The sequence below is a fragment of the Diabrotica virgifera genome, chromosome 2, assembly GCF_917563875.1.
Source record: "Diabrotica virgifera virgifera chromosome 2, PGI_DIABVI_V3a".
Taxonomy (NCBI): Eukaryota; Metazoa; Arthropoda; class Insecta; order Coleoptera; family Chrysomelidae; genus Diabrotica; species Diabrotica virgifera.
In genome coordinates, this window is record NC_065444.1 from 197,020,050 (window position 1) to 197,042,393 (window position 22,344).

Here is a 22,344-nt window from a genome sequence, read left to right on the forward strand (position 1 = left end):
AAGCTAAGAAGCAAAGAAATGGCGAAAATATTGGAGAAAAAAGTAAATCAACAACTTCGTTAGAAACAATAGGTTTAAAACAATAAAAGAAATAGAAGACAATAATGATATAAACAACCTGTGGAACAACTGTAGGAATCTAGTATTGGATACATGTGGATACATGGAAGTATGTGGAACAAGTAAAAAGACAACAACAAAAAAACAGAGTGTTGGTCTGAAGAAATAGAAACGCAAGTTAAAGTGAAGAAAAAAGCATGGAAACAATATCTGAAAGATGACGAAAAGAAACGACAATTACAACTAAAAAAATGAAAGAAAAAAGTAAAAATATTAGTAACATTAGTAATTAGCAGAGATGATTGGGAAAAATTCAAAGATAAAATGGAAGAAGCTAGCAAAAGTAACAGAACCCTGAAGGCGATCAGAACACACAAAAAACATGAAATATAGACCATTAAAGATAAAAATGGAGAATTAATAACAGAAACAAAACAAATAGTTAAAAGATGGAAACAACACTTTAAAGAATTATTAACGGATATAAATGAAGAACAAACTAATATATTGGAAGATATCACAGAAAACTTAAAAAACGAGGAAGAACTAAAAGAAGCAGTAAAAACGTTGGAGTATGGAAAAGTTGTCTGGACCAACAACAGTAATTATTAATAAACAAAAAAAAAACAAAAATTGAGTTTTGCTCATAAATTAATAGCGTTCATCACAGATCTAAAAAATTAATTTTAACTTAAATTAATTGGTCTTGAAAGTAACAAAAACAAAAACCATTTATAAAAGTCCTTCAAACATAAATGTATGACACTACGCGAAATGTAAAACCTTGCTAACTGAATTAAAGAACGAGATCAATAAGTACATTTTAGGGCCGGTTGTTCGAACGCTAATCAACAATGATCATTATCAAATATTTAATTACTGTCACCAACTGTCAATGTCAACTTTGTTTGGGTTGCTGAAAACATAATTGATTACAATTATTAAATTACTTAATCAATTATGTTAATAATTGTTATGTTAATTGATTAACTAATCTCATAATTATAATCAATTATGTTTTCAGCAACCCAATAAAAGTTGACATTGACAGTTTTGGTGACAGTAATTAAATATTTGATAGTGATCATTGTTCGAACGCTAATCAACAATGATCATTATCAAATAATTAATGACTGTCAATGTCAATTGTTAAAACATAATTAATTACAATTCTGAGACTATAATCAATTAATATAACAATAATTATTAACATAATTAATAATAAATCTCATAATTGTAATTAATTATGTTTTCAGCGACCCAAACAAAGTTGACATTGACAGTTTTGGTGACAGTAATTAAATATTGAATAATGATCATTGTTGATTAGCGTTCGAACAACCGGCCCTTAATATTGTAATATTGTCTATCATTAAGAGCGTCATCAGCGCGTCATCATAACGGAAAACGTGTTCCAAGATAGTCCATGTGGTGAAACCGCTCCCGTCTAAAAAAATTTCTGATTCGGTTTCTTTGTGGATTCCTATTAGTCCATTCTTTCACGGTTTTTGCTCTAAATTTTAAAGAACCGCTTGGTTTGACATGTAATTTGGCAAACGTATAGCTTACATGTCAAAGAAAAAAAGTGATATTGTGCTTTTGCCCTGGGGGTGACTTTCACCCCCTCTTGGGGGTGAAAAAATATATGTCCAAAATAAGCCCGGAAATGGGTAAACTGACTAATTTTAAGTAACTTTTGTTCTATAGAGCTTTTTCGCCAAGTCAACACTTTTCGAGTTATTTGCGAGTGAATATGTTCATTTTTCAACAAAATAACCACATTTTTGGACGGTTTTTCGCAAATAACTCAAAAATTAAGTATTTTGTCGAAAAAATGTTCTTAGCAAAAATATAGCACATAAAAAAGTAAAAAAAATGGTGTACGCGTTAAGTCTCTGGATCTCGTAGAACCAGAGTTATAGCCAATGAAAAATAGATTCATATTCACCAAATTTCAAATACAATATTTCGACGTGAAATATCCAAAAAATTAAGCACTTTTTGGGGAACACCCATTATAACTTTTTTAAACTGTTTAAAAAAAGCTTTATTTCTGTTTTTACAAAAATTTCTAGCATTAAATTTAAGCAAGTTACGCTCAAAATAAAGTTGGTTCCTTTTGTTTTTGCAAAAAAAATCGGGAAGACCACCCCCTAATTAGCAACTTAAATGAAATTAATCGTTACCGCTCCACAAATTATTTTACTTATGTTGTGTTTATATGATCTGTAAGTTTGATCGAGTCAAAGTGCTTATTTTTGAAAAAATTTGGTTTCAAAGTAAAATTTTTAAAAATTTAAATTTTGATAAATATGCTTTTTTTCAAAATAACTTAAAAATTGTTAGAGATACCAAAAATCTCGAAAAACAAAAAAAGTCAGATTTGCTTTTCTGAATATCATGTATTTTTTTGTTTTTCTGTTAGACAAAAATTGATTAAGATTTGGTGTTTCTAAATTTGCATACATTCGTGATCAGTGACTCGTTCAACCCCTTTTAACTACAGCCCTTTCAATAATAAGGACTTTGAACAGATGAGACTTACAGATCATATAAACAATATATACACGAGTCAAGAAACTTGTGAAGTCGTAACGATTAAGTTCATTTAAGATACTAATTAGGGGGTGATTTTCTCGATTTTTTTTTACCAAAACCAAAAGGGACTAACTTTATTTTGAGCGTAACTTTTTAATTTTGATGTTAGAAATTTTTTTTATAAAACAAAAATGAAGCTTTTTTTAAATACTTTAAGTAAGTTTTAATGAATTTTCCCCGATATGTGCTTAATTTTTGGTTATTTCACGTTAAAGTATTCCATCTGGAATTTGACGAATATGAACCTATTTTTCATTAGCTATAACTCTGCTTTTACTAGGTGTAGAGACGTGATAGATACACCATTTTTTTTAAATTTTTTACAGGCTATATTTTTGCTATGAATGTTTTTTCGACAAAATACTTACTATTTGAGTTATTTACGAAAAACCGTCGAAAAGCGTGGTTATTTTGTTGAAAAAAATGAACATATTCCCTATCAAATAACTCGAAAAGTATTGACTTAGTGAAAAAACTCTATAGAAGAAAAGTTACTTAAAATTAGCCAGTTTATCAATTTCCTGACTTTCTTTGGACGAATATTTTTTCACCCCCAAGAGACTAGAGTCTGTAGCACCAAACAAAAAGAAATTTCGCAAGGCTATGATTGGCCACAAAATCCCGGCTTGCGATTGGTTAGAAAGCTGACTGTGATCATAAGATAATATAACCTAGAATTTAAATTTTATTTGACAGTTGTTTGTTGTTTTAATGTCTGAGCAATATTCAACAAAATAAACAAAATATAGAACAATAATAATAATAATTAATTATAATGATTTATGATTTCCTAAAGAAATATATGCTTTAGAAAGATGTAACATATTTAAATAGAAAATGAGATGTAAAATCTTGAGAACCCAAGAGCTGCATATGTCTGAAAGCAAAATAAATGAAACTGAGGGCATAGATAGATAACATTTTACTGGTAAGTAATGAAATATTTTAGAGGTATAAAGAATTTATAAAGCCTGTCACATTAAAAAATAATTGCTTGAAATACAGAAATTGCTACAGAAATGTTAATTTTCTAATCAGATATACTATTTTTAGAAAGACAATGAATAAAATATCACTGAATATGAGAAGATAGTTCATCAAAAGTTGGGGATGTTTAAGAAGAATTTTGCTGCATCGAACAATCATAATCGCTGCTGTCAGTCATACAAAGTAAAAAGTAAACTGCGAAAGTTTAGTCCTATCAAAATTTAACTATGGTGATGTTGTGTATGGGCCATTCCACAAATATACGTCTGTTCCAGACCATCGCGACAACAAATATTTTAGTGTGCAACATAAGAAGTACGAAAGTAAATGGCTCTAAAAATTATTACAATAAACAAGAATGTAATTTGCAATTTAGTTTCGTACTTCTTATGTTGCACACTAACATTCGTTGTCGCGATGGTCTGGAACAGACGTATATTCGTGGAATGGACATTGTATTCGATCAGATGACAGAGGAAGAATTCGGGGGGTTCAAAAGACACCAGCCTATTTGTCACAAATTTAAAACATGTAAAATGGTTGAGCATGGAAAAGAGAAGATTTCTACATGCTGCTTGTCTGTTCCACAAAATTATCAAAAACTCACTACCAACATATCTTTTTAAAAAAGTTATACAGTGATGAGCGCCCTAATAACCGGCAAAATAACGCAAAGGTAGGAAACATTAAGTTGTGAGATAACAGAAATGAAACTAGTGGAGGTGGGAGATTTAGCGATAAAAACTTATAAGTTTACATTTTACTTATTGTTTCCCACCTTTAGACGTATCAGATGAGTATTTCAACTAAAACTGTCACAGTGGCAGTTGCCAAACTCGTCCGATACATCTAAAGGTGGAAAACAATAAATATAATATAAATGTATAGGTTTGTATCGCTAAATTTTCCACCTACACTAGTTTTATTTCTTTTTATCTCACAACTTAATTTATTACACTCATCACTGTTTATAGAACTGACATAAGAGGCAGAGCAACAGTGGCCTAACACCAAAAAAACGAAGTTTTGAGATAAATGCAATCTTTTCATTCATATTTACATTGTGCTTATGGGATGATGCTACAAATTATGTAACGATATTTATCCAAATATACAGGTAGGTTGTGTAGGCCCTTGTTAATCTGAAGATTTACGCCCGGTTTCATAATCAACTTAAAGTGAACATTAACTAAAGTTCACTTTAACGTTGACATTTACCCATATGAATTGCATTGACAGGGGTACCAACTTAAAACTTAAAGTCCACTTTAACTGATTATGAAACCGGGCGTTAATGTTGCTACTTTTATTGATGTATTAATCTAAAAATGCTCAATTTGTGTTTTTTTTCTCTTGCTTAAGATGAAAAGTCTAGGTGCTGATTTCTTGAAATCGGTACCAACTGATCTTCAGCATTTTTTTCTTAGTATTTTGTGCATAGAGGTATATCGTCATCGTCAGAGCCAAACCTCATATGTACATTATTGACAAAATCCACTATTTTTTTATTTATAATTAAAATATAATACAGTCGAACCTCGATTATCTGTCTCTCCATTAACCGTCATCTCTGTTAACCGTCAGGGTACATACAGAAGTTGTATCGACTACATAAGCAAAACTTTTAATGGAAAAAAACAAAAAAAAATTAATTTGATTTGTGATGAGGACAAACGGCTATCCATTACTGACAGATAAAGAAATCGTTGAAATGGCAACAAAGGCGGACCAACAGATTCAGAAGCTGACACAGACTTGGAATTTGACTGTAGCTATGTTGATGAACTTATTGTAACTGACAAAGATTTGCATAAATAATCTAGAGAAGCTGCATCGAATATGCAATAATTCATCAAGTGGTATTCTCAACAAGAAACCAATAAAGTAGATTCCATGATCTTATGCCGATTAAGAAATTCAGCCGTCGTAAAATGTGAAGCAACAGTAAAACAAACAAAAATTTCAGAATATCTTAAATCGATTCGATTGTACGAACACAAATCCGTCTTATATTGTCAAACAAACCATACAAATGAAATTTGAGAGTTGTACTGTGAATTTTTAATTTTTTTTAATATTCTGTTAACCGTCTTTTCGATTATCCGTCATACCATTGGTCCGGTGCCCTGACGGATAATCGAGGTTCTACTGTACTGATATAATCTTCTTAATATTATTTCTAAATTTAAAGAGTATAGTACTTTTCACATTTCAGCAAAATGATATTAATTCTGATAAAGATAAAAAATATATGAGTTTTTTTCATTTCCTGAAAAATCTCACAACATGCACATATGTACAAGATTTGGCACTGAGGCCGACGATATATGAATATATTCTATCATGTTATATTTTGTGTATTGTTTGAATTTGAACAAAAAATGCAGACCTTTATTGTTATTATTAGATGCAGATATTTCCTCTTGTATAATATAGTAAGACAAAACATTGAATATAACAAGTGTTACCAAAATAGTTCAATTTCAAATTTTTATTTTATTATTGAATCCTATGCAGGAACAATGTTGTAAATGCCAAATCAGATTTTGTCGACAACTTGAGAAAAATATGCAAGTAGTAATGATTTGAAAAAAGGATCTTTATGAGGATAACATGATAGACTATAGGATGCATCAAGTAAAGTCTTTTAATATTCCCAATGCTTGGCAGTACATTATTTTGCACATGTAGAACTTTGTTCCTGGAAAACCAACATACAACTATTGTGGTTACGCAAACATTGTTCCAGCATGGGATTCAATTATTTTCATAGAAGACACAATTTTTTCAAGACATGACTACTATCTGATGTATCTCTTTTAATTTGAAAAATGCCAAATGTAATATTTAGTCAAATTCTTAGTGTTCTGCACACACATACACACATTTTGTCTAGATCTAGAGTGACCCGTAGCTATTTTTCCACTCTATTTATGAGTTAAAGATTAAGGACAGGTTGTTCTTCCAACATGTTTATTCTTTTCTTGAACCAAACGAATTGAGGTTTGTCAGGGTTGACAGCTATCTTCCACTACATAAACTTTATTAAATTAAAAGCTTCATGTAGATTTGTCGCAGTACATACTTCATTTTGTATATTTGGCAGCTATTAATGTATTTCATACATACAGAATTGCAATAATCGTGGCAGTACTAGCTGTTCTCATGTTTTGAATAAATATTATAATTTCCAACTAATAACATATTAAAATATTATAATATCACCAGGGGTTTTCTGTAGCTTGTAGATTATAATAATATGTGTAAGTATTAAAGCACTATTTCCCATAGTTAAAAATATTATTTTATGTAAAGTTTTATGAAATAAAAGCACATACTTATCTAAAAGAAATTTATTTTATTTTACAAAATTTACAAAAAGTACATCTCAAGTATATTTTGAAATATTACATAGAATGAGTAGAGAATGAAAGAGCATATCTATTGGAGAATACACAGGAATACTGAGAACAAATAGAGAAGCAGGGATCTATATAAAGATGATCAACTCTAGGAACTCATTCACTAAACCCCTAACAAAACAGAAAACAACCTGATATACTTGAAAATTAAGTCAGACTGGTGATCAAACTCAAATTTAACAAACCACCAGGTCCAACAATTAAAATACTTTGAAGATGCTATAAGACCAGATACCTACAGAAAACATGGAAACACTCATAAAGAAACGTAACTAGAAAGCAATAGAAAATTTTAAATATTTGTTTACGAAAACTAAAGATTAGTTCCTACAAAATAAATTTGTGTACAATGAACAAAAGCAAATGTAATACTGTTTATAGAATAGAATATCTTTATTAATTCATTTAGATGACAGTGTGATATACCTACTGCCATAATTAGCGAAAACACCATATCTGCATAGACATCACATTTGAGTAAAATCGATTTTTGTTTAAGTATTTGTATACATGTACACAAGATACGGCATAAGATGCAGTGTGTTTAATGTGTTTTGGTTTAACTTACGTCATTTTTAGTAAGCAAATAAGATATATATGCACATTTGGGTTAGAAAGAAGTAAAAATTTAATTTTTGTCAGATACAGTGTTTTCTCTAAGCACAGTAGTATAGGACAAGTCATATATGTAGTTACATAGAACATAATCAACAAGTCATACAGGACAATTATATAAAACATAATCAACAAACTATAAATTAATAAAAAAAGATATTATGCAATATAGAGCGTCTCTGAACCCGTCGGTCCTCATTCCTTGTAGTCTTTTATTAAGTCAAAGTAATCATTTAGGTTGTAAACACATAATTTGATCAAGCATGATTTTAATTTATTTTTGAATATTATTTTCATTTCTCATATCAAGTGGCAAACAATTGTAAAATTTAGATCCTGTAAAATCAGGACTAGTATCAAAAAGAGTTGTGAAATGTTTACACACACGCTTATCAACCTCCCGTGCCTTGTCGTGTAATTATGATAGACAGAGTTGAGAGTAAAATTTTGAAATTTAGTTTTAACATGAATAATGCACTTATAAATATATAAAGCATGGAAAGTCAGTCTTTGTTCAATAAAATATTTACGACATGATTTTCTATTATCGATAGATATTAAATATCAATCTAAGAATTCTCTTTTTAGTTACAAAAACTCTAGAAGAGTTTCCCTACTCATATATTATATGAGTAAACCAATGCATAGTACACACTTATCAATTGATTGGTATTAAATAGAGTTTTCAACTGAAGGATCGCATACTAACCCTTATTCATTTTTTTGCAGACTTTAGTAATGTTTTCATCCCATGTCATATTACTTTCTAGAATGCTACCAAGAAATACTGTTGTATCACTAAAAGGTATTTCCTCAGAACTAACTGTGATCTTATAATCATGGGATGGCTTACTGCACGAGTAGCACTGCATACAAATAGTTTTCTTTGCATATACATATACCATTAAAGAGTTCATTTTACACCAGGTTGTAAATTCCTGTGCTACCAAGTTAATTTTGGATATGAGTTCTGACTTCAGTTGAACAATAATTGTTGAATCATCTGCATAGAGACCTGTATGATCTGCAGTTAAAAAATTTATCAAATTCATCATTCTCTTTGCCTTATCCCTATGAGGGTCGGCTTCCTTAATAATCTATGTTCGGATTATTTGTGCTTTTCAATTATCCATGCTAGGTTCAGACATCATTTCATTCTGTGTTAGTAATTACTGTTTGTGTGCTGTGGTTATAACACATCTTTCTAAAGCATATATTTCTTTAGAAAATCATTATAATTATTATTATTATTGTTCTATATTTTGTTTATTTTTAGTGGATATTGCACAGACATTAAAACAACAAACAACTGTCAACTAAAATTTAAATTTTAGGTTATATTATGTTATGATCACACTGAGCTTTCTAACCAATCGCAAGCCGGGATTTTGTAGCCAATCATAGCCTTGCGAAATTTCTTTTTGTTGGGTGCTACAGACTCTAGTCCCCAACTGGGGGTGAAAACCACCCCCAGGGCAAAAGCACATATCGGCACAATATCACTTATTTTCTTTGACTTGTTAGCTATGTGTATGCCAAAATTCATGCCAATCCAAGCGGTTCTTTAAAATTTAGAGGTTTTGCAATATTTTACCGTTAAAGAACGGACTATATTCAAAAATGTCCCCATTAAACAAATCTGAAGGGTGCCGAGCGGAATTTTTTGGGCAGAAATTGTTTAAACAATTTATTTAAACAAATACAAAAGATCACCTTTTTTCCGCTGGAACATATTTTTTAGGTTTGTTGGGTCATTCTAAACAAGAAAGGTATCTTGTGATTTTTCTCAAAAATGGATAGTTTTCGAGTTATAGGTCATATATTTAAAAAATGCGAAAATACGAATTTTCTAGGCTTCAATATTCATTTTTAAAATAGTATTTTTGAGGTTGCCAAGTACTTAAATTGTCGTTTAAACATTCATTTTCAAGATTCTGAAGAGTGATCGGGACTAACTTCAATTTACACCGTTGTTGTTTAATTGTTAAATATGCGTGTCCATCCGATTTTTTTGCCGGTGCGGCGCGCTCGATTTCAGCAATCTCCTATTTTTCTCCGAAAAATATTTTTTTTAGATTCTTTGGGACATTCTAAATAAAATAAGTTTCTTGTCATTTCTCTCAAAAGTTAATAGTTTTAAAGTTATAAGCGATTTAAAATCCAAAAATGTGCATTTTCGCTTTTTTCGGATTTTAAATCGCTTATAATTTTAAAACTATAAACTTTTGAGAAAAATGACAAGATATTTATTTTATTTAAAATGTCCCAAAGAATCTAAAAAAAATTTTCAGCGGAAAATAGGAGATTGTTGAAATAGAGCGCGCCGCAACGGCAAAAAAATCGGATGGAAACACATATTTAACAATTAAATAACAACGGTGTAAATTGAAATTAGACCCGATCACTCTTCAGGATCTTGAAAATGAATGTTTAAACTATAATATATGTACTTGGCAACCTCAAAAATACTATTTTAAATATGAATATTGAAGGTATTTTCGTATTTTTTAGATTTTTAATCGCCTATAACTCGAAAACTATCAATTTGTGAGAAAAATCATAAGATAACTTTCTTGTTTAGAATGACCCAAAAAACCTAAAAAAATATGTTTCAGAGCAAAAACGGTGATCTTTTGTATTTGTTTAAAAAATTGTTTAAAACAATTTCTGCTCAAAAATTCAGCCCGGCACCCTTCAGATTTGTTTAAAGGGAACATTTTTGAATATGAATCCGCAAAGAAGCCGAATCAGAAATTTTTTCAGACGGGAGCGGTCTCACCACATGGACTAAGATTTCAGCTTTAATTTTGAATATTTTGTTGAGATATTTTGCACACATATTCGTAATATAGTAAAGAATGGAGGTACAGAGCCCAATTTGAGAAATATGTTAGAATGGTGAAATTACTTTATAATTAAATAAAATATTACAAAATCGAGCCTGTACCGCCATTAAGAAGAATAAAATAATACACTTCCTTTAAATAAACTTTTTTATCCCATGCCTAGATTTTGTGTCACATTGGAACTACTAAGATTGATTATCTGTAACAAGAAATCGAAAATATTATAACTAATAACTGATTAGGCAACATAGAGAAATAGTCACTGTCATTTTGATAAACCTCCGTCGGTTTTTTCGAAGTGTAATATCCTGATTCTCTTATTTATATCGATATCTGTTCAGTGCAGTAGTGTTATTTTCTAAGATATTGGAATTCGTTAGTGTTGATCCATAGGGAAGTAGTGTTTGTTTATAATTAATTTATTATATTTTTGTGTAATAGAGCTAAGTTGTCGGACTATTTGAAAAAATAGATTATTATTAATTGTTTTGTAGGTATAGTCGATTCGCTAATCTGAAACACAACTGTCTACACTACAATCAAAATAAAGATGCACAGAAATAAACAAGCACAAGGAGCACTCCCAAATCATTATTTGGGAGTGGTCCTCGAACATTCCGGTGGTACCTATGATTAATGTGATTCTTAATACATTTCCACTGAAAATAATAACTCTTTGATAAGTGTTGACGACACAATTCTTTTTTATATGTGTCTCCGCGAAGATCATAACTCCCAAAATATTTATAACGAAAAGATTTAGTTCATAATAGATGCCGACGAAAACAATTATTTCTGAGAACTTTTTAGTAATTATAATTTTCTTGGACCCACAAACAGAAATGATGTTTTTGCTGATACTCCTCAAAAACTAAATTTTTTCGCTAACACTTTATTAGGGATTATAATTTTCACAATCATATAATCAAAAATAATATTTTTCGCGGCGTTCATTGAAAGTTCTACTCTTAACGGCATTTTTCGGAGTTATACTTTTCGTAGGCGGCGGCGATTCAACGTGTTTTGGTTTGTTTAGTTCTATATGTATATGTATATAAGCTGTACACTCCCGTGGAAGTTATAGCTGTTTTTCACTTTAATGATCCATTAAGACATGGGGGATCAGTCCACTTTTCTTCTAACATGTCTCCTCAAAGCTTCTGGTGTGTCTTCGTTTCCGTCACTACTTTTCTCCACTCATTTCCGTTCTCAGTCTTTTTTTTCCAGTTTCGAATTCCCATAACTCATAAGTCGTTTTCGACTTGCTGTTTCCATCTTGCTTTTTTTCTGCCTCGTGCTCTTGTCTCAAGGTGTATCCAGTTGGTAATAACTTTAATGGGATCATCTTCACTTTTTCTACTTATATGACCATACCACCTTATTCTTCGTGCTTTTGCTTCTTTCACTATGTTTTCTCCTTCCATCCATTGTTCTATTTCGTGGTTCATCCAGGGTCTTCTTTCGTTTTCATTTATTACTTTTGGTCCCAGAATGTTGCGCATTATTTTTCTTTCAAATATTTTCAGCTGTTCTTCTTCTTTTAACCTTAGGGTGTTGGTTTCTATGGCATACATTACCACTGGCCTTATGGTAGTCTTATATATTTGCATCTTTGTATTTCTGCTTAATTTTTTATCTTTTAATATTTTTTTATTTTTGTGGTAAGTTCTATTTCCTGCTTGTAGTTTCTGTTTCAGGTCTATTTCAGAACATGCATTTCTATATAATGCATCTTTATTGTGATTGTAGTATAGACAGCTATGTTTCAGATTAGTGAATCGACTATAAGCATATTTTTTAAGTAAAAATATTTCAAATTCTAATGCGAGTATATAAAGTTTTGGGACGATTTTTTATTCTAGAAATATCATCGATAGTTTGAAATTTAAATTTAAATAAAAACAACAAAATACACGCTTTTAATAAAATTTTCACCTAGGTATTTTGGTTTATTTTTATTTACTTATAATAAAATTGTTTTCTATTACTTCCATTTAGCGCACCTTTGAGTATATTGTCACAATATTCAGCCTTCATCTTAGTTTTGTCAAATAATGCCGATGCACTGTTGCTAAAGTTTCGCAGAACTTTTGAAAAAAGGTGTGCTACTATCTCCCGAAGTAATATTGATGACGCGCTGATGTTGGTTCTTAATAATTACATATTGAAATGGCTTGGTTTCTATAAAGTTTGAATTGCAGTGTTGGCAGAAAAATAAACAAAAAATTGAATAACATGGCAACTAAATGTTCAGAATTATCTAGTTACCACATATAAAATAAATAACTTTGACAGTAATTCATCATAAGTAGTAAGTCTCTTGACAGCATACGCGCCCATAACCATGGGCGGGGGGGGGGGTCGTGCCCCCCCGGCTTTTTGGTTGTTTTAAACTGTATATAGTTACTCAAAGTGTACAAAATGTAATGTGCAAAATCTTCACGTCTGGTCCCCCCCTGAAAATTTTTATATGGGCGCCCATGCTTGACAGTTACTCATAAGAAACCTTCAACGAAAAGCTCTGATACAATGGGTGCATTCAGCAGACACAATCGCTAACTAATCGATTAGTGATTTTCTGCTGAATGCCACATAAATTGTGACATTCAGCATGTAAATCACAAATCGATTACTAATCGATTAGTTAGCGATTGCGTCTGCTGAATGCACCCAATGGGTGCATTCAGCAGACTCAATCGATGACTAATCGCTTAGTGATTTTCTGCTGAATGCCACATAAATTGTCGATTAGTTATCATTCGATGACTTATCGGTCGCCATTTTAAACATCGGTTTTGAAATATGATTACTTAGCAAATCAAAATAAGATTGACGTATGACGTGTGTGTAACACGTAATTTTAAGTTAGGTATCTTTAAAAAAACATGAATTGAAGGCTGAAAGGCATATAAATCACGCTGATAAATATCTGAGCTGCTTTGTTGGATTATTCGTATGGACCTATGGTTTACCTATGTCGCAAGAAATTCAAGAATTTGAAACTATGTATGAATTAAACGGGGTTATCGATAAATTACCATTTCATAATAATTTTCATTTCTGTTCTTGAGGTGTCTTTCACGTATTTGCAAATCATTTTGAAAAATGTGACAGTTGTCATAACCTATTTCGTATGTACATGAAAGTATACCATTCAGAAGAATAGTTAGCGATTACACATCGCTAAGTAATCGATTAGTCATCGCAGTTTTCTGCTGAATGCAGCCAATATTTATTCAAAAATGGTCAGAGGAAGTGTGACACAAACTAAATTTCGTAAATTGATGATTAAAAATATTCTCAGGGTAAAATTAGATCCAGCTAAGTCTACAGTTGAGGACATACTTAGCATTATTGGATTATTGTGAGAGTGGAAGTAGTGTCCAAGCTAAGGCAAAAGTTCGGCTAGATAGGGAATTATGTCTGATAGAGATCAATGATTACTAGTAAAAATTAGCAAACGAGACACTTTATGAACTACCTATCAATAATTGATACAAAAATCAGGACTCAGTTTTTATAAGGTTGAATTATAATTTTATGTTGAATGCGTAATTTTTTCATTATTCGTAATGTTTTAGACAAAAAAAGCAAATCACTTCAATTGGGCAAGATCAAAGTTTCATGGACGTTGATGACTGGTCTAGTCATATTCAGTGACAAATTTAAATTTGATATTTGGGTGGAGGACTTTCAAAAATGGGTTATCAGCAGTAAAAATTAAGCATTCCATAAAGATTGTCTCAAAAGAACTAAGCATCAAGTTTCCCAAAGGAATCATAATTTGGGTGTGCATTTCATCAGTAGGTCTAGGACGATAAGAGGTGGTGGAAGGCACAAAGTACCAAGAAATTTTGAAAACTACTCTTGTATTACCAGGTGCTCACGATACAAGACTACAGCAGAACTACTACTACCTGGACTTGAATTTTCTATTCCAGCAGAATGGTAACACATGCCAGATGGCTAAAACAACTAAAACATGATTTGGAGACAATAATATTAAAGTCCTCTCATAGCCTTCGAAAAGTCCAGACCTTAATGTTATTGAAATATTGTGGTATAAGATAAATCAGAAATTGCATATTGATCCCCAGAGAACCATCAGTAAGTTGAAGTGAAAACTAGGTGAATTATGGGATAGTTTCAACCCTAACTTATGTCAATTCTTAGTAAGAACAATGCCAGACAGAATTACTGCGGTTGTAAAGGAGTGTGGTGATATAACTCCATATTAAAATAGTAACTTCTTAATTGAATTGTCTGAACATTTAGTTGCCACAATATTATGCAATATTTCTGTTTATTTTTCTGCACTGCAATCCAAAGGTTTTAGAAACCCAGCTATTTCAATATTTTATTATTAATATACTTTAATATACAGGGTGTAACAAAAATGCAGGTAATAAATTAAATCAGATAGGTATTCTGGAACCAAAAATAGTTCGATTGAACCCAACTTACCTTAGTACAAATGTGCACATAAAAATAGTTAAAATAATCATTTGAAGTTACAAAATGAAAATAAATTTTTTTCAATATATCGAAAACTGTTGGAGATTTTTTATTTAAAATGAACATGTTGCATTCTTATGGTAGGAACATCTTAAAACAGAATAACAGTGAAATTTGTACACCCCATAAACATTTTATGGGGTTTTGTTTCCTTAAACCCCCCCAAACATTTGTGTACATTCTAATTAAATTATTATTGTGGTACCATTAGTTAAACACAATGTTTTTAAAACTATTTTGCCTTTTAGTATTTTTTCGATAAGCCCGTTTTTATCGAGATGCGGCTTCTTTTTTAATGTTTACATAAAAATTGTATGGCGGGTTTTGTTGAATGTTGATGTACATTCCAATTAAATTATTATTGTGGTACCATTAGTTACACACAGTGTTTTTAAAACTTTTTTGCCTCTTAGTATTTTTTCGATATGGGACCTTTTATCAAGATGTGGCTTCTTTTTTAATATGTTTCAAAATATACCTAAAAATGTAAATTATAAATAAGTTTTCATATTATTACTAATCGTACTTAACAATATTCAAATATGTGGTGGATTCGACAAATATTCAAAAATTCTCAATAAACACTGGCTTATCGAAAAAGTACTAAGAGGCAAAAAAGTTTTAAAACCATTGTGTTTAACTAATGGTACTACAATAATAATTTAATTGGAACATACACAAAGGTTTGGGGGGGTTTAAGGTAACAAAACCCCCATAAAATTTTTATGGGGTGCACAAATTTCACTATATTTTTTTTAATATGTTCCTGCCATAAGAATGCCGCATGTCCATTTTCAATAAAAAATCTATATGTAATAGTTTTCGATATATTGGAAAAAATCAATTTTCATTTTGTAACTTCAAAGGGTTGTAACTTTTGTATGTGCATATTTGTACTAAGGTAAGTTAGGTTCAATCGGGCTATTTTTGGTCCCAGAATATGTGATTTAATTTATGACCTGCATTTTTGTTACATTACATACTGTATACAGTAGACTCCCTCTATTGGGACCGTGCAAGTTCGGCAAAGTGACACCTATTTCTACGCTCTGCAACTTTTTCGCACTTTTAATTATATTGGCCCTGGTTACTGGATAATTGTCAAGGCCATAGTCCAAAAAAATTATAAGAAGAAAAAATAAGATTCAGGTTATGTTATTAAAAGTAAACAATTGTATGCAGTAAATAAAATTAGTTATTAAAATGCAGTACTGCAAGCAAAATACAATTAATTAAATTTACCTTTATATAATAATTGCATATCATATCAATATTGTGGAGCAACATATAATTTTTCTTTTTCAATGACAGTAGATATGAAATGTACGTCAATTTGACAATTTCAATTGACAATATGAATTATTTAAGAAAGTTGCAATATTTCTCCGCTATTCGCGCACGATCGTTTAACGTATCCCTTCGTAGCGAATTTAGACCTATCAACATGTTACCGGCTTTGGAGAAAGTATTGGAAACGGTTGTATAGGTGCAAATTCTTGATCACATAGATTTGAACCATATTTTAATTAATCATCAATCTGGTTTTCGTAAGAATCATTCATGTGAAGCGGCTGTTCAACTCTCAATATGTAAATTTGAACAAGAAATAGATAGAAATAATTATACAGTTGCAGTTTTTCTAGATCTTAAACGAGCATTTGAAACGATTGATAGATACATTTTATTGGATAAGCTAAAAAACCTATGGCATTAATGGAGCTGTTCTGAATTAGCTAAGGAACTTCTTAACTGACAGAAAGCAAAGAGTAAAAATCTCTGATGTATTATCCGAAACTGTCAGTAATAACGTTGGTGTACCGCAGGGTAGTGTACTTGGACCATTGCTTTTTATATTATATTTAAATGATATAAATTTGTTTGTGAACTGTGAATTTATTAACCTTTTCGCTGATGATACCCTTTTGGCTTGTAGCGATAGTTCTATTGAAGGGGCGGTTGACAAAATGAATCATGTTTTATGTTCAGTGTCTAAGTACTTAAAACTTAATAAACTTAAATTAAACGTAAGTAAGACAAAAGCCATGATAGTTACATCTAAATTTAAGTACAGGAGTCTTAATACTAACAATATAATGTTAAACATTGATGGGGAACCAATTGAACTAGTGACACAAATTAAATATCTTGGTTTTCAATTAGATAATACTCTATCATTCGACAAGCATCTCGAGTATATGTGTAAAAACTAGCAAAAAAATTGTATTTCTTTACAAGAATTTCTAAAAATTTATCACTTCAGTCAAGGATCACTGTATATAAATCGATAATCCAACCTCATTTTGATTTTTGTGCATCCATCTTATATCTTTTAAATCTTAACCAACTAGCCAAATTACAAAAATTAAAGAATCGTGGAATGATGATCATTTTACGTACAAGTAGATTAACACCTGTCACATTGATGTTGAATACTTTGCAGTGGTTTTCGGTATCGCAACGTCTTTTTTATTTGACCATGGTATTGATTTTTAGAATTGTACATGGATTGGCACCTAAATAGTTTCTCGATCTTGTTAGTTACAATTCAGATATTCACCCTTATTTTACGAGAAATTCTAATAATATTTACATCAGCAGAACCAATACTACAGGTGCTATGAACTCACTTCTCTATAAGGGTTTTGATAATTTCAATAAGTTGCCAATGGAACTCAAGTTGAAGACCTCAATGAACATGTATAGAAAAAATTTAAGGAATTATGTTGCAAATCGTATTTAATGTCTCATGTGGCTTCTAAATGTGGTTTTAACTGCGTGTAGTTTAATGTAATATTTTGAGTAATGTAGTATTTTTAATGCTTGTATTGTAATGGAATATTTTAAGTGTTTTTTTGTTTTATTTTTGACTTGGATATTGTACACTTTTCTATTGTCAAATAATTTAAATTGTATATACATATTATAAAATATCTAAATTTTAACTGTATATTAGGGTTACCTAATTTTTGAATAAATTTTGAATAAATTCTTCTTCCAAGTACTTGCACACTGCGAATAACGAGAACTGAAATGGCAGACTAATTACCTCGTTATAAGCGGATCTCGTTATACCAGACAACAATAATATTGAAATGTTTGATGCTTCACGTTTATTAGGTGTCGGTTTACATAGTTTATTAGGTGTCGATGGTCGACCTGAACAATGAGACTTCGCTATCGTAAATTGTAAATTTCCTACAATATTCAATATCGGCTGATAGATAAACAGGAAAAAGTTTATTACAGGCGGTGGAGTTTATACAGCACTGACCTCGATAATAACACAGATGTTGGGCATTTCTGTATACAGGCAGATGGAGTATTTATTTATAGCCATTACCGCACTAAAAACAGGTAAAGAAACATATTCTTTTATTTCATTTTTCCTCGTTATAACCAAATATGCCTCGTTATAGAGGTGTTATAGTTCAATAGGAATTTCATGGGACATCTAGTGTACCTCGTTATAAGTGAAACCTCTTAATATCCGTGTTCGTTATAGAGAGAGTCCACTGTAGTTCGATATACCAGTTCCAAAGTGTAACAAGTCAGGAATCATTAGTTATGAGAAAACAGTGTAACAACTCGAATTGTTACACTTTGGCATTAAAATAATTACTGTTTTATATGACAAAATATGTGTATCTTCACAGAACATTATTATAGAATTATTGTTACCTTTTGGAACTTATAAATATGGTTATTGAAGAACTTTTTAATACTTAACTTGATATTGTTAGGGCTCATAAATGGCCATAAACACAAACTTGTACACTTCACCTCATAAAAAACTGGTACAATTATAACTGAAAATCGTGTTTTTCAAGTTGTGTAAGTTGATCTTGTCACATGTGTCATTTTCTAGGGCAACGTTGCCAGTTCAACTAAAATATTATATCAAACTAGCTAAAAGCAGGGCTGTGCGACAGACAGCAAATTTTTAATATGCTAAAAACTAAAACAATATCAAGCATTCTCGATCAGTCAGTCACATTAATTTAAACATACATTCTAAAAAATTCTCCTATTAATTTTGTAATCTTCCGTCATCTCAATTAAGTACCCATACATTGATTGGTGTTTTATAATAATTTATGAAAATATTAAATAATCTTGAGTCCAGGGTTTTTTACCCGTGTGTGATTAATACATGGCAAGACAAAACACATACTTTTTATCTAGCATCATTCTCTTCCACGCATGAAACTAAAGACAAACCAGCTACCGCCTGTTATTAAGTAAAAACATGTTTTCATTTTATGAACGCTCTAGACTCAGTACATTGAAAAGAGATGGGTACAATAAAAGAAGTTTGGGCAAGTTTTCAGATTTTAAGTACAATTTGTGACGTTTCTGGTGTGTTTACTTTTGTGGCTGTCAGTCTGTTGAATTTTTTGTTGTTTTGCATTTTGAAGTTTTTTATTGTTGTTGTTGTTTTCACAACTAATTTTATTTTTTAGTTTGAAATTTTATGGTAAGTTTTGCCATTAATTTTTACAACATACAAAGCTAACCTCATTCACACAGTTAAGCAATAATAGCTGTTTAAGTTTCCACCAAAGTGAATAAAATTACAAAAAGAAAATATGTTATTGAATTTTTTTATAAATTATTTAATTATTTATTAATCACTAACGATATTAAAAGACTATTGGATATAGAAATTGAGTCAATACTCGCAAACTACTTGCAATCTTAGAGTTTGTATTTATTAGGTTTTACAAATTATGGGGCAACAGGTTTCGAGGCTTACATTATTTGCCTCATCATCAGGCCCAGTAGGTACATACAGTCTTCCACAATTACAAACTACAAGATATCAGTAACAAGACTGTTCTACAGCGTCTAAACTGTAAGATTGCAAGTACTGACTCAATTTCTAAATCCAATAGTATAATGGACTCGCATTGGCAACCCTTTCATCATTTGATATTAACACATTGACGAACAGAACATCTGTCTAATTTCCATTGATGTAGCTTATATATTTGACACACTGTCCGTCAACGTGTTAAAAGTTATTAAGCTACTTCAAATGTAGCTGTAGTTCTACATCAAAATTCTAAAGCAAAACTTACATTTTTTGACATTCTATTTATTTGATAAGGTCAAATTTTATAATCGTGATCGGAACAGTAGCAACTTTCACTTGCTGTTGCGTTTAGTAAACCGACTTATTTCGTATGCTTTAAAATGATGACGTATTAAAGAATCCTGGACTCAACTGTATATATGTATTACAATTCGAAATTGCTGAAATATTAATATTTTGTCATAGCTCCAATATATTAATAATCACTTTTTGTAATTTTCTGGGCACTGAGTTAATTAAATTTAGTGATAAATTTTCATCTTCGGCCGAGCTTTCCCAGGTTTCTTCAACGATGGTCAATTGTTAATGATAAAAATAATACCAATCTAAAAACTTTATACATTTTTAAACGTTATTTTTTTATATGTATTTAGATTTAGTGCAATTCCGTTATCTGTGATGGCAACAACAAAGTGATTCACGAACCATTGTGTCCAGTCTGAACACAGGTTTACATTGGAAAAAAAAAGTGTACCAGTTTTTTATTACCTGAAATTAATGTACATTACCTATAGCACAATTTTTTAAGGTTTGTCAAGTAAAATAGTAAAAGTAAATACATGTATAAGTAGTAAATAAGTATTCTATAATTACTAAAAACTAAAAAATAAATAACCAATAAAAATTACTTACCAAAAATAAAACATCAAGCCAAAAATAAACAAAAATACATCAAGTAGCAAAATAACGCAACAATAACTGAAAACAAAACGGTGTAACGTAAACGTAAAAGAAGCATCTACTGTGCCCCCTTACTTGTCGATATGTGTCTTCGATGGTAGGTATGTAGCTCTCCCGAAAAGTCCCTTTCACAAATCTCAAAACCAGTGAACTTTTTCCCACCCCGCCGGCTCCGAAAACTACCACCCGGTAGTCGTTGCTCTGTTCCGGCATCGTTTCACTTTTATTTTACGTTTTGGCAATAATTTAGGAGTGCTCCAATTTTATAATAAAAATAAAAAAAGAGGTTATATTACCAATGATAGCGACAAGTTATTACGATTTTTTATATACATTACTCCCGAACACTAAGTTGAGGTTGTCTTCGTCAAGAATATCTGAATAAACTTCTTTTAAATTTTGAAAATATTAAATAATTTTTGTCTAAAATAATAACGTCATTGTGAAACTAAAAAATTTTATTATTGATTCTTGTTTTGAGCCACCTCTTGAGGAGTTTTTGAACTAGCTATTAATGACAACAGACATAACGTGGGTGGTGGCCTTTTACATAATGGAATAATATCGTGTTTCAAATTCAGCCAAGTATACCATAGACGTACATACAATATTATTTTAACGTTAATATTTACTATATGGTTTGTTTTTAAACCAAGAGGAATAACCTACAAAAACAGATTCACACCCAAGAAAGTCACTAGAAAAAGCACCAAATACATCTTTTTTTTTTGGTTGACCATGATCATATCAGTTTTCGACGGTAATCCATACACATTATATTATACTATTAATACGTCGCTAAAGAGTTCTAAAAACAAATGTTTTTTTATACAAAAGTCGAGTAAAAATCTAAAAATTAAAGAAATAACGCAGAAAACACAAAAAATCGCCGATGTAACTTAACACGTTGACGGACAGTGCGTCAAATGCATAAGCAAGTGTTGTGACACATGTATTTTGCAAAGTAGAGTAGGAAAAAATGCAACGTCTATGGACGTTGTGTCACATTACACCAATGAATATTAGACGTCTATAGACGTTCTGTCCGTCAACGTGTTAAGACCAGAGACATGTAAAGAGAGTAGACTTGGCTAGGGATATGCCACTCAATGCATCGGGTTGTAACGTCGATATCAAGTACGGTGGTCTAGCTATCTTTGTCTGTCGTGCGAGTGTGAGCGTATCTACCAAGAGGTGCGAGTAACGGAACGACAGAAACACAGAGGCGGCGGCCATCATATGCTAGAGAGAGAAAATTAAGCGCCGGTAGAGAGCGATAGACCACCGACCAGAACTGCTCCGCGTTACGCTATTTTTCGGAGTTGGCCAAATCTATGTGTACATATAAGATCTTTGGTTAAGATCATGTGAAATGCCAGAAGAGTTAAAATTTTATAAATGTCATTATTGTCAAAACTTCATAACAGTGGAGTAAGCATAGATAATATTACATGTAGATTAGGCTAGCTATGGGCCGCTCTGTGCATCGAGGTGTAACACCAATATCAAGGACGCCATTGGTCAATAT

The 22,344-nt window shown here is 31.1% G+C and overlaps 1 protein-coding gene across 1 annotated transcript in view; it reads right to left on the minus strand.

Moving 5' to 3' along the window:
- The window catches only part of LOC114330510 (GTP-binding protein Di-Ras2), a 32,101-nt gene extending 10,788 nt beyond the window's left edge, over nucleotides 1–21,313 (minus strand). Inside the window, exon 1 of the mRNA XM_028279854.2 lies at nucleotides 20,892–21,313. Within this exon, the coding sequence (XP_028135655.1) occupies nucleotides 20,892–21,029 (138 nt within the window). The 5' untranslated portion in view covers nucleotides 21,030–21,313. The remainder of the gene's footprint in view (nucleotides 1–20,891) is intronic.
- Between the last annotated feature and the right edge of the window lie 1,031 nt (nucleotides 21,314–22,344).